Consider the following 18,503-nt stretch of genomic DNA (forward strand, 5'->3'; position numbering starts at 1 on the left):
TGTTATTCCACAGGTGAACAAAAAGTACAGGAGGTCTATTTGAATTGTTAACATGATTCTATTTTCCAGTCAATATTAAGGAAGGCCAGTTGTTTTGAACACAAATCGGCATTAGATGTTCATGGTAAACTATACCATGTTAGTAAAATGTTAGAAATCTCACCTGGGCACTCTTTCTGGAACATTGAGTTGATGCTCGTGGCACCATCGTCCAGGCACATCTTGACCTTGTACACCCCATCCTGCACAGAGGACGCAGTGATGGTCAGCTTCTGGTTGTCGACCTTCTCGGCAAGCTTCATCAATTCCTCTGTGTTATTCCTCACGTCCACCCCATCCAAGCTGCACTTGACCACTTGCTCCGGCAGAATGGCGAACTCCGACTCCAGCGTCTTTATCATCTGTAACTCCACTCTGTCGAAGTTTCCATAGTCACAGAAGAACACCTTACAATCAGTATCTGTGACCTCCTCAACCCGCGCTCGATACCACGACTCGTACTGACTGTAGAAGGCACAGACCATATCCCCAACTTTTGGGGTGATGGTGTTTGGATTACTGGAACATCTGGTGTTGATTTCCTTCATGAGAGGTTCCAGTGCCATTGCTCCTTCGACAGTCTGGATACTGATGGCATTAAAGTCCTCAATGTGTGTCACGCAAGCTTCAACTGACGATCCGTCTACCGGGATTTCATTACAGGTCATTACCTGGGCAACAGGTGTGTTGAGTAGGTCGTTAATACTTTCCCCTTCCACCTGAATCTCAACTTTGTAACCTTGATCAATTTTGTCTAAAACAGTCACCTGTAGTTTCACACCACTAATTTTCTCTTGCAGCAGAGCCAGTTTCACAGGATCATTTCGGACAGTTACATTATTGAGGTGACATCTGTGTCCCTGGATTGGTAAAGATCGGAATTGCTGCTCCAACTTTTTGATATTGGCAGGCAGTACGACATCAGAGTTACCATAGTCACAGAAGAAGACCTTGTATCCTCCCTCCTTAGCTTCCTCCTCCACACGCGCTCGGTACCAGTTGCTGTCACGGGTGAACAAGGCACAGACGTCGTCTCCAACTTGGGGTGTGAGGGAGTCCGTACTGCTGGTGCAGTAGACATTAATCTCCTTCATCAGCTCGATCACCTCCATGTAGCCTTCAAATGTCTGGAAGTAGATACAGTCAAAGTCCTGAATGTCCATCACAATGGCGTCAAATGTTCCCCTCGGAAGTTCAATTGTGGCCAGAGCGTTTTCATCTTCAGAAGGTGCTACAGCAAACATGTCATTGATGTTGGTTTCATCTACCAACATTTCCACATTGTGTACATTCCCATTCTTGGAGAGTGCCGTTACTGACAACTTAACATTGGAAATTGTATTCTTCAACTCTTCAATTTTCTCCGGATTGTTTCTGATGGTCACCGTTGGCAAAGAGCACTGGATGCCTTGGATGGGGCAAGTCAAGAAGTTATCAGGCAGTTTTCTCAAATCGTTCATCTTGACCTTATCCGAATTTCCGTAGTCCAGGAAGAAGACATGACAGAATGTGTCACCTACTTGATCGATCCTTGCCCTGTACCATTTGTTATCGACAGAGAAAAGAGCACACACAGTGTCCCCCACAGCAGGGGTGACCGAGTCGGATGTATTCGTACAATGCACATTCAGCTCCTCCATCACTGGCTGGAGGTTAGTACAGCCTTGGATCGTCTGGATGGTAATACAGTCAAAGTCATGGACATCTGTCGCTAGAGCATCGACTGTGGTTCCTACATGCAGTTCGGCATACTCCACCATCCGCAACTCAGGAGGGGATGGACATGGCGAGGTTTCTCCTGATGATGGAGTTACGGGAGGCAATGTTTGAGAGGGTTGACCTTGGGGTGTTTCAGATTGCTGAATGTTTGGAGGGGCTGTTTGAGATGGTTTTGTTTCAAGAGATGCTTTTCCATTATGTGTACGGAAGTAGTCGTTAAGGAGTTCCTCGTCCACCCTGATTTCAACGCTGTAGACACTGCCACTCTTGCTCATGGCGCGGACATCGAGATTCTTGTTGGTCATCAGCTCCTGAAGTTGGGTGATGGTCTCAGGGTCATCCGTCACAGGAACACCGTCCAGCGAACAATGGATTCCTTGGATTGGGAAACAACGGAACTGATCGTCAAGCTTCTTTATCAATGAATATGGAACCATGTCAGAAATACCAAAATCCACAGAGAACACCTTACATTCTGAGTCTCTCAGTTCATCAACCCTCGCCCTGTACCACACACCAACAGCGTTGAAGAAAGCACAAACATAATCGCCAACCTGCGGGTTAACAGAGAAATGGTTGTTGGTACACTGAGCATTCATCTCTGCCATCAAGTCACAGAGAACGCTGTTTCCGTCTAATGTCTGTATGTAGATGACATCAAGTCCTTGAACAAACGTAGCAACCGCTCTTGTGTCAGTCCCATCTGTGGTCAGGCTTACAAACTTCATTGGCTGTTTGTCTTTCTCATCCTTTTGAAACATGTTGTTTATGGTGGCGCCATTGACCTCCATCACCACACTGTACACATCGTTCTGTCTCCCAACAGCCTTCACCTTCAGATGCACACCAGCGATCTTCTGTTTCAGTTTTTCCAGCATCTCAGGAGTGCCGCCATCAATGCCATCCAGCCGACATTTTATACCCTGCCAAGGTGGGCTGCCCAAGTGTGCATCAAGCTTCCTGATCTGTGAAAAGTCAAGAGTGTCCGAGTTCCCAAAATCAACAAAGAAAACTGTACATGTGGAGTGTGTCACTTCTGTGACCAGAGCTCGATACCACACACTGTCTTCACTGAAACATGCGCAGATATAATCATCCACTTTAGGCGTAATGGTTGCTTCGTCCTCCGTGCATGCTGTGATTAAAAGAGCTGTGAATTCATGTAGAGCTTTGAACCCATCCATGGTTTGTATGTATATTGACGAGAAGCTGTGGATGTCCGTGGCAACTGCTTCAACTGATGACCCGTCTGCTGGCAATGCAGCAGACGGCAACATTGGGACACATACAGAAGCAGATGTCTCTTTGGGTATAGTCAGGGAGTTTTCATTCAAGATGTCTTCCTTTAGGACAATGTCTGCTTCTGACAGGAACAGCTCATTGATGTTATGTTGACCAGCCTTGATCTGGACACTGAAGATGCTGCCAGAAACGCTGACCACCTTCACAAGCAGCTTCACCCCTGACACTCTGTCCTGAAGTTGTTTCACCTTTTCCTTATCATTCTTAATGCTCACCCCAGCCAGGCAGCAATGAATTCCTTGTATGGGAAGCTGACAGAACTTAGGATCCAGCTTCTTGATTGACGAGAAAGGCACATTATCGTAGTTCCCGTAATCAACGAAGAAGATTCGACAGTTTGTTTCCTTGACTCCATCCACTCGTGCCCGGTACCAATCCCCCTCGAACGGAGCAGCGACCATCTCCCCCTTGCCAGGTGTGAGGATGGCATTGGAACTCTGGCAGACCTCATTCAGTTCCTGCATCTGGTCTCTCAGAGCAAGGGCGTTATGCATGATCTGGAGGTACAGGTCGTCAAAGTCCTGTACGTATGTGGCGATGGCTTCCACCTCAGTGCCCGCCAGTGGCAGTGATGATTTCTGTAGGCTTGCAGCTATGATAGGTGGATCACTGGAGGCTTGGTTGGGGCTCTCAGCTGTGGAGAGGAACACAATTAACCTATATGGGGAATCAAACCTTGGTCTCTCAGCTGTGGAGAGGAACACAAGTAACCTATATGGGGAATCAAACCTTGGTCTCTCAGCTGTGGAGAGGAACACAAGTAACCTATATGGGGAATCAAACCTTGGTCTCTCAGCTGTGGAGAGGAACACAAGTAACCTATATGGGGAATCAAACCTTGGCTATAACCACTAGGCTACACCGGCTGCCCCAACCAGTGTTATTATACCATTCATATAACAATGCATTTGAGTATAGAGAATTACTTAGCATTATTCCAGCCAAACACAGAAGGGGACACCAGACATGGACTTCACACACTGTAACTGAGGCAGTACAGGTGACTGAGCCAACGAGCCACTAGGAGACCACATTTGGATGGAGTGCACTGAAGACACCAGATGATTGAAAACAGCCTATGGGCTGTTGTTCCACTTGTCAACCAATGAATGGTCCAGCTGAGCTAGCATTACTGGCTGTGTACTGTTCACATTAAAAAACCAAGTACATGAGTTAAATGATCCCAACAAACATTCAAATGGTGAAACGTGCAAATCATGAATCAGGCGAGATGTCTTCATGAATATGTATTGAAAGATGCTTGATTAAATTTTTATTAAACCTTATATGAAGCACAGTTACTTTCCCCCCAGTGAGAATATAATAAATGTTTCGCCATATTTTTTATTGCAAATTTGGAAATTTGTTTCAGACTTGGGGCTGAGTATTGGTCTCCGAGTTGGCCTAAAGAAATCTCTGCTGACTACAGGACCATTTCATCAAAAGTCTAAAGTTCTCTACCTGAAACAGCCAATTCTTGACCCACAAGTATGGCGCTGACTTGGACAGCTTCATTACCACTGTCGGACAGTTGGACCTGGTGGACATCGTCGATCGTTCCCTTGGGCAACATCATCAACAGCTGCCCCTCGATCCGCTTCACTGCATCTACTGCATCTTGGCTCCAGGTGGCGCCCGTGGGCTTAATTCCTGTTGTGTCAAAGGGCAAGTGTAAGATTTGACCAAGGCTTAAGCAGCATAGCAGAACATGAACGTGTACAAGTATGTCCTGCACAAATGATGAAAACTAACTGTAGCCACACTCAGCAATATTCCAGCAATAGGGTAGGTCTGTAAATAATTGAGTCTGGACCAGACAATCCAGTGATGAACATCATGACCTTCGATCCACACAATTGGAATACAATGACATGCATCAACCAAGTCAGCGAGCTTGACCACCCGATCCCGTTAGTCGTCTCTTACGACAAGCATAGTCGCCTTTTCTGGCAAGCATGGGTTGCTGAAGACCTTTTCTACCCCGGATCTTCACTGGTCTGTCTGTACATAATCGAGTCTGAAACGGACAAGGCAGTGATCGATATCATGAGCATTAATCTACGCCAATTGGGATACAATGACATGCATCAACCAAATAAGAGAGCCTTGCCGCCTGATCCTTTAAGTAACCTCTTTAGACAAGTATGGATTGCTGAAGTTCAATTCTACCCTGGACCTTCATGGGGGACAAGCATGCAAGGCTGAAAGCCAATTCTACCCCGGTCCTTCACAGGGAAAAAGCATGTGTGGCTTAAGACCAATTCTACCCTGGATCTTCAAAGGGGACAAGCATGGGTGGCTGAAGACCAATTCTACCCTGGATCTTCACAGGGAAGAAGCATGGGTGGTTGGAGACTATTTCTACCCAGGATCTTCAAAGGGGACAAGCATGGGTGGCTGAAGACCAATTCTACCCAGGATCTTCACAGGGGACAAGCATGCGTGGCTGAAGACCAATTCTACCCTGGATCTTCACAGGGAAGAAGCATGTGTGGCTTAAGACCAATTCTACCCTGGATCTTCAAAGGGGACAAGCATGGGTGGCTGAAGACCAATTCTACCCTGGATCTTCAAAGGGGACAAGCATGGGTGGTTGGAGACTAATTCTACCCCGGATCTTCACAGGGGACAAGCATGCGTGGCTGAAGACCAATTCTACCCCGGATCTTCAAAGGGGACAAGCATGGGTGGTTGGAGACTAATTCTACCCCGGATCTTCACAGGGGACAAGCATGCGTGGCTGAAGACCAATTCTACCCCGGATCTTCAAAGGGGACAAGCATGGGTGGTTGGAGACTAATTCTACCCAGGATCTTCACAGGGGACAAGCATGCGTGGCTGAAGACCAATTCTACCCTGGATCTTCACGGGTTCTGTGGCTTAGTACTGGTAGATTTTACACACTAAGCCTCATGATATTGTCCTGATACAATAGTATCTCAAAACTTAATTTGCACAAGTTTGCAATAATCATCAATATTTCAGTTTCACACTGCGCACCTAGATCACCCATGAATACATATGGCCGATGTGTGCTGCAATAGAGACATGCATGTTTTTAGTCAGTGGATTGTGTGCGTAGTTGGGGTCTCAGGGGATTTCTTGGTCACAACAGTGCTGAGCGGATGAATGTACTTATGTAGATTATTTTTAGGAATAAGATTTCTGTCTGATATATATGACTGTCTCCCAGCATGCCCTGTACAGATTACTCCGTACTGTGGAGCGTGTGGGACTTCCTGTAGCACCTAACAGGTCCCACTGCAGTCTACACAAGCACTACAGGGTGATAACGGTGCAGCCAGCATGTCAACAGGGGAAGGAAGGACGTATCAAGTGAGTTGGATAAATACACGAAAACAAGTCCAACCAGTAGGAAATAGCAGACGTGTGTTAGCAGGATAAGAAATATTATACATTTATAACCTTTTTTCAGTTCTGAACATGTCAAGGACTCTCTGAAAATAATTAGACAAAATATTTTACATACCTTGTAATAAAGGGACAAATTATTTTTAGGGATTTAAAAATAAGATACAACATTTTCCAGTTTTATCATTATTTAAAATGCCTTCATATATAAGCACAGATTAAATTCTTGGAATAAGATTTCTGTCTGATATATATGACTGTCTCCCAGCATGCCCTATACAGATTACTCCGTACTATGGAGCATGTGGGACTTCCTGTAGCACCTAACAGGTCCCACTGTAGTCTACACAAGCACTACAGGGTGATAACGGTGCAGCCAGCATGACAACAGGGGAAGGCAGACATATCAACTGAGTTGGACAAATACACAGCTCTCACAAAATATTGAAGTATGGTTTCAATGTACTGCAAAACAATTTTTGTATTGTGTGGTCTAATGTATGGGGATCGTTATGCTTTATCCACCAGTTGGTTACTGCTTCCATATCCACCAGCTGGTGTTACTGCTTCTATATCCACCAGCTGGTGTTACTGCTTCTATATCCACCAGCTGGTGTTACTGCTTCTATATCCACCAGCTGGTGTTACAGTTCTCCAATAAGTCTCCTCACCATGCAGGGAACACTTGAACACTAGAACCGGGAGCTCCAGGAACTCTGGCTGCATGGCCCGCAGGTCTGTCACTGTCATCTCCTCTAGAGATCCCACATCCAGCAGGCGAACACGGACCGCCACACCCTTCCGCTCGACCACCACACACCGGTACCACAAACCTGTAGAGCAAAGACGTAGTGAGACAGGTCCAGCATGACAGAGGTCCAGAGGTCAAGAGGTCAAGAGTAGTGCAAGTTTGGGGGAAAAAAAGGTCATTACCAGCCATTGAATCTAGGTATCAATCACCATCTTGATAAACCAACAAAACCAATCTGCTGAGAAATGTGGACATCAGGATGGTCTTGTGGAGATACCAGTCTATTCAACTAACAAAGTCCTGTACACCCCAATAGTGACACATCAAACAAATTGGTGGTTTTTTTCGACATTCAATACCTTCTCTTTTAATTGGAACATAGTTGGGTGAGTTGAAAGTATTTGACCAATATGCTTATCTGGGATTGATGCATTTCTTTGACTAACCCCTCCTTAGTCCCAGACTCCCCCCCCCCCCCCGGTCCTGGTCTCCTCCTTCCCCCTCCCCAGTCTCAGACACCACCCCCCCCCCCCCCCAATGTGCCTGACTCCCACCTCCCTAGTGCCAGACTCCCACCTCCCCAGTGCCGGACTCCCCTCCCTAGTGCCAGACTCTCCCCTCCCTAGTGCCGGACTCCCCCCTCCCTAGTCCCGGACTCCCCTCTCCCTAGTGCCAGACTCCCCCCTCCCTAGTCCTGGACTCCCCTCTCCCTAGTGCCAGACTCCCCCCCCCCAGTGCCGGACTCCCACCTCCCTAGTGCCGGACTCCCCTTTCCCTAGTGCCAGACTCCTCCCTCCCCTGTGCCGGACTCCCCCCTCCCTAGTGCCGGACTCCCACCTCCCTAGTGCCGGACTCCCCCCTCCCTAGTGCCAGACTCCCCCTCCCTAGTCCCGGACTCCCCCCTCCCCAGTGCTGGACTCCCTGTCCCCTGTGCCAGACTCCCACCTCCCCAGTGCCAGACTCCCCCTCCCTAGTGCCGGACTCCCCTCTCCTTAGTGCCAGACTCCCCCCTCCCCTGTGCCAGACTCCCCCCTCCCCTGTGCCAGACTCCCCTCTCCCTAGTGCCAGACTCCCCCCTCCCTAGTGCCAGACTCCCCCCTCCCTGACTCCCCTCCCCAGTGCCGGACTCCCACCTCCCTAGTGCCGGACTCCCCTTTCCCTAGTGCCAGACTCCTCCCTCCCCTGTGCCGGACTCCCCTCCCCAGTGCCGGACTCCCACCTCCCTAGTGCCGGACTCCCACCTCCCTAGTCCCGGACTCCCCCCTCCCTAGTCCCGGACTCCCCCCTCCCCAGTGCTGGACTCCCTGTCCCCTGTGCCAGACTCCCACTCCCTAGTGCCAGACTCCCCCTCCCTAGTGCCGGCCCCCCCTCCCTGGTGCCAGACTTACCCTCCAATTCCGTACAGAAGAGCTGGTTCACCTGGGGGTCAACAGCAGGAGTTGTCTGCTCCTTGTGGAACAGCCCCATGTTGCGGGTCAGAATGACGAAAGCTTCTTTGACTGTAAAAGAGGAATACAGAATGGTTAATATTCGAGAACTTGTCCAACATGTCCTGAAAGACTGTCTACTAATCATGACAACAGAGGAATCACCCATCAATCTCTGACAAAATGATCCCCAAAAATCACTGGATTCCCATCTGACATGCTTGATTGCAAAAAATGAAATAATTTCTTGATTTCCTATTATTCTCTTTTTTTCTTAAAACCGACTAACATACACCTACATCAGTCTCATGTATCCATTTGTCAAAGCCCCAAGCAGTGCAACATTCACGAACAATACACTACATACATGTAGCTTTAAATATGTGAAATTACGTTTGGAAATATATGACTTGACACCATTAATTGCGTCTCAAAAACCAAACAAATATTTCAGTTATCATATCACATGTCATGCCTTCAGAACATCGTCCTTGCACTACGCACACCTGACACGTTCCACTCACCATGCTGGTCAGCAAGTTGGCAGTACAGAGAACCAGGGTGTTCAACACATGCCACAATTACAGGTGACTTGCCATCAGGTGGCGTTGTCATGGCAACATCCTTTAGCGTGTAAACTGCCGAAGATGTCAAAGGAGGAGACAACTCATCATTCAAACATTGCCCATCCAACAGAGTGACCTTCACATCGTAAACGCCATCAGTCTTGGACAGAGCCAGGACCTGTACGACCGTGTTTGTGTGTTGCTGGAGGAGCTCAAAGTGGCAGGCGGAACCCTGTGGTACTTCTGCCAGTCGACACTGGATGGCACGGAGTGGAAGTAACCAGGCAGAGTGGTCCAGTTTCCTAATGTCGGCGAATGGTACATTTTCTCTATTCCCATAATCCGCAAACATGACCTTGCAGTGTGAGTCGGTGACGCTTGTTACGACCGATCTGTACCAGTCCTTGTCTACACTGAACTTAGCTCCAACCATTTCTCCCGGGGCCGGCGTCGTGTACGCGGGAGCCTCCGCACACTTCTCCAGTGCGACCAACACCTTCCTTGCTGCATCCTCATCCTCATCCTCAATCTGCACATACTGCACGTAAAAGCAGTCACTTGACACAACTTCAGTGATGGCAACCTGGACCGAAGTACCATCCAAGGGCAGTGTGTCGGTTTTGGGAACACCTGGAACATGTTCTTTCAATTTCCCAGCAACAGCAACAGAAATTGGCTCATCATTGACATCATACAGTTCAACACAAAGTTTTATGTCTTGTTTCAGCTTCACAACTGCCCGGACTTCCGTTCTAACTCCACCTGTGCCGGCCAGTCTTTTAAACAAGTCAGTGACGTCTTTTGGCCAGACTCCTGATTCAGGGGCAGTAACTCCGTGAAGCTGGCAAATAAGGCACTGTATTGGGAATTGTGCAAAGGCCTCCCTGCCAGCACGAAGACGTGTATAGTCAATGTCCTCCACGTTGCCGAAATCCACGTAAAGGACCTTCACCTTCGTCTGGTCCACTTCTAAAACTTCGGCTCGATACCAACCATCATCTTTAGAGAACTGACCAATGACAAACTCTCCAACTGTAGGGCTGCAAGATAAGAGTGAGTGAGTGAGTTGGGTTTTACGCCGCTTTTAACAGTATTCCAGTTATATTGCGGCGTGTCAGCTTAATGTGGGAGGAAAGCCCGAAGTGATGCAGGTCTCAGACGTTTACCACTTGGGTGAAACCCACGAGCACGGGTATGGTGCTGACAAACCTAGAAACATAATTGGGGCGAACCAGGATTCAAATCCACAATCATAGGTTTCTGGCGTGCCCAAGGGACGCAACTCTGCACAAAGAATCGCGGTGCCTTAGACGACTGGGCCACCCGTGCCCCCCTGCAAGATAAGAAGTATATAGATGTATTATCAATGAAGTCAAATGAATGTGATGAGGAGTGTCAGCGACCAGGAGTTTCACGCTATATTGATATAACGATTAAGAAGATTAACTATTCTGTATGAGTATACATAAGAAATTACCTGTACACCGGCAATTTCATGCTAAATATGAGTGAGTGAGTGAGTGAGTGAGTGAGTGAGTGAGTGAGTATAGTTTTTAGGCTGCTTTTGGCAATATTCCAGCAATATCACAGCGGGGACACCATAAATGGGCTTCACACATTGCACCCATGTCGGGAATCAAACCTGGGTCTTCGGCATGACGAGCGAACACTTTAACCACTGGGCTACCCGACCACCCCTAGATGTAAATGAAACATCATGTGACACCAACCACTGTTTATCAGAAAAACAATGTGGTGATTTGGGTTCTGAAGTCGTATCACTGTTAATGCAATGATCTCCTTCTGCAACCGCAAAGATCGATCGCCAGGTAAAATGACTTGAGCTTGTATCACTAAGTATTAGTAAAGACTATCTTAAAATGATGTCAATTAAAAGCAAGGGTCTCATTGCAGAACGTATCATGTCACAGTGCACTAACAATTTGCTCTCTGTGATAGTTCATGCAGGTAACCAATTCGCGAAATCTTTTTGCAAAAATCATAATTTGGCGGAGGACAAGCGTAAAAGCGTAGTTTTAGGCTCAAAATCGAAATGGTTGGCATCTCTGAACTGGAACTGGAGTTTGATTTATGTCTAGATCCACCCACCTCCGCCTTCATGAATGTCAAACAAACTAAAAGATGATGCTTTGAGAACAATATTTATGTTATTTGTAGCATGGTGTAAAACATATATATTCACCATAAAACAAGAAGTAAACACAACAGCTGTACAAGACCCAATACTCCCAAAGTTAACAACAACAGGCTCACCACTTAGGTCTCAATGAAGGGAAACTTCCCTTGAATTTTGTTCTAATCCAACAAAACATGCTAAGATATGGTTAGAATTGCTTGACTTTCAGTCAGTTTAGCTGACAAAGGGGGCCGTTGTGCAACACAAAGCAATCTCAGGGCTACAACCATCCCAAGTCCCACACTTTAACATTGATTTATAACAGTTGAAGTGCTAAGATCGCTTTGTGCAACAGGCCCCTGGGTGGCCAGAAAGCAATGGCAGGCAGGTCCTGACCTGGTGTGGGGTCCCTCCTGGGTGCACGCCGTCTCCACGTCCTGGAGCAGGGAGCGGAAGTTGGCCACGTTGTCGGCCTGCATGAGCTGGGCGGAGAAGTTGAAGGGCGACACACAGTCCAGGATGAGGATGGTCAGCTCCTGCCCCAGCTGCAGGGTTTGGGACAGCGACGTCATGTCCGTCGCAACCATCAGGGGGCTGAAACCATGGAAATCACAGAACATGCATCACTGGAGACTAAATTAATAATGCATACATTTGTAAGTCTTACTCTAAATATATTGTAAAATCCTTTATCATAGGGGCGAAATGTGTATTTGTAGATGTTGATCAATGCCTCATTTACGTGATCATGTGAGTGAATGTTGTTTTATGTCTCAGAACATGCTATTCCAGCTGTATCAAGCTGGCATGTGAATATGGGGAATCAGGTAAGTTAATTTTGTTGGATGGAAAACATGCAGGGCGATTATCCACCCCTCACCTAAACTTTAGAAATTCAGATTTTGATCTAATTTTGACCTTTTGAACAACGAGCAGATCACAGCAGTCGAAGGGAGGCAACTCTCATGGGGAAATGTTCCACAATAGGATTTAAGTGCAAGGACTACTGTAAACCCATATTGAAATATGGGAGCTACGATCGTCATGGCACTAACATCCCTTTATGGGATTGGTACCAGGGTACTGTTTGTAGAAAGAAGGATGTGACTCGACAACTACAACTCACCCCTTTGACCGAGCAAGTTTCTTCTCAATGAGCATGTCCTTCACCGACGCCCCTGAAACAAACAACAGGTCAGTTCAGAGTGGAAAATACAGTCTTTTTCTTCCTTTTCCCTTTGTCAACATTCAACAGACTCTTGTCAAGTATCCCCTCCAGGAATTCTGCATATAGGTATTCTTCAATGTTCATTTTTTTAGCGAATTATTTTTTTATGGGCAAAATATCTCCCAGGATTCACTGTACAGATTTGGTCGCCTCTTATGACCAGCATATGTGGCTGGAGCCTATTCACATGGGATCATTGTGTGGAGGTAGCTTTGTGGAACAGGACCCAGATAACATTGGTTTATGTTACAACATACAAGTGGATATGGACTATGCACAGGGGAGACAACTGCTGTACTGGGCTAACACAAACAAATGACATTATTCATAACCTATATTAGCTCCTAACATGACTCTTTTGAAAAATTTTACACAAAATAGTTTAAATTCCTTCATATATCAGCACAGATTAAATTCTTTGAAAAAGATTTCTGTCTGATATATATATCTGTCTCCCAGCATGCCCTGTACAGATAACTCCGTACTGTGGAGCATGTGGGACTTCCTGTAGCACCTAACAGGTCCCACTGTAGTCTACACAAGCACTACAGGGTGATAACGGTGCAGCCAGCATGTCAACAGGGGAAGGAAGGACGTATCAAGTGAGTTGGATAAATACACGAAAACAGGTCAAACAAGTAGGAAATAACAGACGTGTGTTAGCAGGATAAGAAATATACATTCATAACCTTTTTTCAGGTCTTAACATGTAAAAGACTCTCTGAAATAAATTAGACAAAATATTTGATATACCTTGTAATAAAGGCACAAATTATTTTTAGGGATTAAAATGTCTACTTCTTATTAAAAGTATTTTAAAAAATAAGATACAACTTCTTTCAGTTTTATCATTATTTAAAATACCTTCATAAAAAAGCACAGATTATATTTAGGGATCATCAGTTCTGTCTGATTTACATGACTGTCTCCCAGCATGCCCTGTACAGATAACTCCGTACTGTGGAGCGTGTGGGACTTCCTGTAGCACCTAACAGGTCCCACTGTAGTCTACACAAGCACTACAGGGTGATAACGGTGCAGTCGGCATGTCAACTGGGGAAGGAAGGACTCTACACTGAGGACTGTTTACTGGAGTCAGTCATACCTTCGTCAGGTAGGAACATCTGGCCTGTGTATCTGCCCTCCTTCTGTCCCTCGGCCTGGAACACACACACGCCCTGTGACAGCTCGGAGTGGAGCACAGACACTACCTCCTGGCTCCATCCCTCCTTCACTGGACGCACATCGTCAAGGCAACAATGGACTGCCTGCGGATAGAAAATTGATTGACTGATTGAGCGAATCAAAATCGAATGAGGATACAATACAGTGGGTAACAGAAGAGTGATTGATTGATTGATTGATTGATTGAGCGAGTAATTGTGTGATAAGTTACAGACAGGAATGAGGTGGTGATGACCCTTCAAAAGGTGGCATCTAATAGGCCCATGGCGTATCAAAATCGAATGAGGATACAATACAGTGGGTAATCAAAGATGGAGTGAGTGAGTGAGTGAGTGAGTGAGTGAGTGAGTGAGTGAGTGAGTGAGTGAGTGAGTGACACTTTTGAACAGTTTTCAAATCCTTTCATGCTATGTAAGTTTACTGTGGAAGGAAAGCCCAAAGTGATGCAGGTCTCAATATGTTTACCAGTTTTGGTGAAACCCATAAGTACTTGGAAACATCATTGGGACAAACCAGGATTCGAACCCACAGGTTTCTGTCGAGCCCAAGGGAGGCAACTCTGCAGAGTGAACTGCGGCATCTTAAACTGACCCCTTGTGCTTCCAAACAAGGGCAGAAGTGATGTCACAACTATAACTGATGTTCTCACTCGGTGTGTGGGGCCTTAAAACTAGAATTAATGCCCTCGGTGTCACTATGGGAGGGGGCAATTGTTGACCTCGTTCAATATGGTGTAGTTATATCCTCATTTCCACTCACCTGGGCAGGGAGTTTGCACATTTCTTCCGTTACATTCCTAAGCTGCGAGTACATCATGGTTGCCGAGTTGCCATAGTCGAAGTAGAACACTGTGGCATTATCCGGTGCTTTTAGAGACCTGACAACAGCGCGATACCACTGCTGCTCAAACTGTCCTGCAACTACATCCCCCACCATTGGCGTTGTCACCTTGTCCGAGCTGCTGCCACAGACCTGAAAACCAGCATGTCATACTTCACTAGTACAGTCTGGGTTCCCCCCAAGTAGTCGGGGTGAATCAGGATTCGAAATCACAATCATAGGTTTCGGGCGTGCCCAAAGGGGACACTACTCTGCACAGCCAATTACAGCGCCTTAGACAACTGGGCTACCTGTGGCCCCAGAAATGAGGAGAAACTTGACAGAAGACAAATCTTGTTACAAAACAAAACAGTGTTGTAACTTGTTCTTGTTGAACAAAACAGGTCCCTAGTTACCACACAGAACATTCAGGTAATAACAATGCATATTGTCCATGAAGAACAATCAGATGATAACAATGCATATTGTCCATGAAGAACAATCAGATGATCACAATGCATATTGTCCATTAGAACAATAAGATAATAACAATGCGTATTGTCCATTAGAACAATCATTTTATCTCTGAACATGAGCCATTTTATATTTATGTTGGTTCTCACCATCGACATGTATTGTAATGATTCACTGTTGCCATAGCTACAGGTCAGTGTACCTTGTTCATCTTCTCCTTCAGCTGCTCCAGTTTCTCCAGCTCCTCGTAGACGGCCAGCTGAATCCAGATCTCTGTTGGGCTCTCCACATGGGTCACAACAACCTGCAACAACAAGCACCCATCAACAACCTGCAACAACAAGCACCTGTCCACAACCTGCAACAACAAACACCTGTCCACAACCTGCAACAACAAACACCTGTCCACAACCTGCAACAACAAACACCTGTCCACAACCTGCAACAACAAGCACCTGTCCACAACCTGCAACAACAAACACCTGTCCACAACCTGCAACAACAAACACCTGTCCACAACCTGCAACAAGCACCTGTCCACAACCTGCAACAACAAACACCTGTCCACAACCTGCAACAACAAACACCTGTCCACAACCTGCAACAACAAGAACCTGTCAACAACCCACAACAACCATTTCAGGCCCTGGTTAATACATGCACTAAGTATTGATGAAAACTTTCAGTTTTCAAGTTAAGCTCCGGAAACGAAACACTGATGGACAGACAGACTGGATAATGACTAAATCTCTCTAAAGACGATCATAACTCCCACACCTTAACAAAGACTTACAACAATCGTAGGGCAAAGACTCACCTGAACAGCACTGCCGACAGGTAGCTGTGTCTTTGTAATGTTCTTGAACAAAAACCGAGTCACCACCTTTGGACTCGAGACTGTTTTCTTTCCGGCTAGACTTGCAGCTGCACCCTGTTTCCCACCTGCTGGCTGCTGGTGAGATTTAGTATGGCCACCACTAGCTGGCTTCTTATCTTTAGGAGGAGAGTTTTCACCCTTTATCTTATTTTGCTTGGCCTTGGTGTTTGTCTTTCCTCCACGCCCATGGCTGCCACGCCCACCACCCCTCCCACTTTCAGAGGAGGAGTCGCTGACGTCCCGCGATGACTTCCTTCCAGTCTTGCTGTAATATTGCTGTGAGGAAACAATCACTTTCTTGCCATCATAAAATAAAATGTTAGTCTCATCAAATGGCGCAACGATTTAGGCACAAATTATATTTAACAGTAATAATAAATTTAAAAATAATTTAAAAACAATACCTATTTCAAAATTTATTTCTATGTTCCAGTAATTTGGGTAAAAATACCAAACAAGTTTGGTTATTATTTGTATCATTTAAACTAAAATATACACAGAAATTCATCACAAATGATTTCTTCCTTTATAATTTATTGACAAAACAATGGAAACGTGGAAATGACTTTTCTCTCACACTGTTATTTCCCCTGTATCCATGACTACAAAATGTCAGCAATTGGCCATACTGGCCTTGACATCATCATATGTATGGAACTGCCGTGATATAACGGGAATATTGTTCAAAGAGGTATTAAACCCAACTCACTCACTTACTCCCATACAAGAAGTTACATCTGTCACGAGTGGGGTGTACTGACTTTTCAAGTGAAAGTCAAGGCATGTACACAAATACTCAGCTCAAAGTTGGCATACAATGCATGTAACAAATACATCATTATGAGTTGACATCTTACAAAGAACTATTTTTAATGAGTGAGTGAGTGACAATAAATTCTATGTTGAAACCGGACTCTCTGAATGGCAACTCAGGTGTGAACAGAATCAACTGTGGCGTGACAAGTAGGGGAAGCATCACAGTGTGACACGATGTCCGTATAGGCTGCTCGGCTGACTTGTAAGGTTTTTTTCAAGATGGAAACGGCCTAATAAAAATTCTGTGAAGAGTTTGTTTAACGCCACTCTCAGCAATATTCCAGTCATATGACGGCATTCTGTAGAAAAATCGAGTCTGGACCAGACAATCCAGTGATTCACATCATGAGCATCGATCCATATAATTGGGTTAGGATGACATGCATCAACCAAGTCAGTGAGCCTGCCCACCCGATCCCGTTAGTCGCCTCTTACAACAAGCACAGCCGCTTTTTACAGCAACCATGGGTTGCCGACAACCTATTCTAACCCGGATCTTCACGGGTCTCCATAGAGAGTAATGATACAATGACCCACCTCTAAAAAGTCGTCATTCACATAAACCTCAAACCGGTTCTCCAGTTCCTCTATCGAACAACTTCCCATTTCACTACAAACAGAATAAACACACAGTAAACATGGAGTAAAGTAAACACTGAAGTTTGATGCATAAATACCTTTCAGGACCATAACTTCATTTTGGACACTACAGACCATCAGCGGATAATAAGGGGCTGACCGCTTGATTTTCTGGCACATGAAGCACCGGGATTTATAAAAGAAATAAATGATTTACTCCTGAATATGCTGGAAACATAATAATTTTCTCTCTCTCAGATTTGAAAAGATAAGTATATTCTGTCTCACCTTATTTCTTGACAGCAATTCTTGTGTCGCCCTTCCCAGTCCTTCCGCTGACACTCAGCGGAGCAGTACGGCATCTTGCAGCGGGTGCATTGCAGCTTGCCTGGACAACAAAGAACTCGGGGTGTGAACGAGTTCCAAACAATGGTCAGCAGCAATGTCTTGTTTGTTCTCTTTAACACACTACAGTGCGGGAAGGGGGAAATGGTGGTGGTGGTCCGAAAGGACTACCATTTTTTTTTTGAGTGTAGTGTGCACCCAAGTATAATGTGCACACCCCTCTAGAGGATTCAGTATTTTGGAAATAAAATTTTAAATATTATGCAGAGAAAACTCGCAAGAACTACATGTTGACATAGAATCGTCAAACTACAACAAATATGACTTTTAACGAGTCAAAGTATGGCATTTATGATATATGTAACTAATGTTCGTTTCAAGGCATCAATAACGGTAATCTGACCATGGTTGCTGTTAATAACACAATTTAGCTGAAATTAATTAAAACAATATTAAATGGAATTTTGAATAAAATTGATGAAATAAGTTACAATCAAAGTCTTTATATACAATGAACTCTTTTTATAACCAGAACAGTGTAATTACATGATTAATTTGCACACTTCAGTACAGATTTGTTGACATGGTATTTCCGGTGTTACATGCTCACGGTAATGTCTTTGCATTGGGGGAACAACGCATCAAAACTCATTACGGCGTGTATAATGCGCACGCCCTTCTACACAGCTGTGGTTTCTTTTTTAGAAAAGTGTGCTATATACTAAAAAAGAAATACAGTAAGCCTGACAGTTCAATGACCACCATTCTTTTAGTTACGCCTAGGACTGTCCTTGAGGTGTGGTGTCAGTGTCTTAGCAGTGACATCCAGTGTCTACACCATGGCTAAACTTGTTTTGTTTGTTGTTT

General features: G+C 45.4%; 1 protein-coding gene across 2 annotated transcripts in view; it reads right to left on the minus strand.

Annotated features, from left to right (window-relative positions):
• LOC139453376 (tudor domain-containing 6-like) overlaps positions 1-18,503 on the minus strand; it is a 50,206-nt gene that overhangs the window by 10,828 nt on the left and 20,875 nt on the right. For both annotated transcript variants that reach the window (XM_071235057.1, XM_071235056.1), the window contains exons 12-24: positions 17,580-17,679; positions 17,250-17,322; positions 15,837-16,172; positions 15,222-15,323; positions 14,486-14,698; positions 13,647-13,809; positions 12,440-12,491; positions 11,710-11,907; positions 9,135-10,216; positions 8,572-8,682; positions 7,104-7,265; positions 4,522-4,710; positions 164-3,694 (exon numbers count right to left, since the gene is read on the minus strand). In XM_071235057.1, the coding sequence (XP_071091158.1) occupies positions 164-3,694; positions 4,522-4,710; positions 7,104-7,265; positions 8,572-8,682; positions 9,135-10,216; positions 11,710-11,907; positions 12,440-12,491; positions 13,647-13,809; positions 14,486-14,698; positions 15,222-15,323; positions 15,837-16,172; positions 17,250-17,322; positions 17,580-17,679 (6,312 nt within the window). The remainder of the gene's footprint in view (positions 1-163; positions 3,695-4,521; positions 4,711-7,103; positions 7,266-8,571; positions 8,683-9,134; positions 10,217-11,709; positions 11,908-12,439; positions 12,492-13,646; positions 13,810-14,485; positions 14,699-15,221; positions 15,324-15,836; positions 16,173-17,249; positions 17,323-17,579; positions 17,680-18,503) is intronic.

The sequence above is a fragment of the Haliotis cracherodii genome, unplaced genomic scaffold, assembly GCF_022045235.1.
Source record: "Haliotis cracherodii isolate W230 unplaced genomic scaffold, xgHalCrac1.p SCAF_9, whole genome shotgun sequence".
Classification (NCBI taxonomy): domain Eukaryota; kingdom Metazoa; phylum Mollusca; class Gastropoda; order Lepetellida; family Haliotidae; genus Haliotis; species Haliotis cracherodii.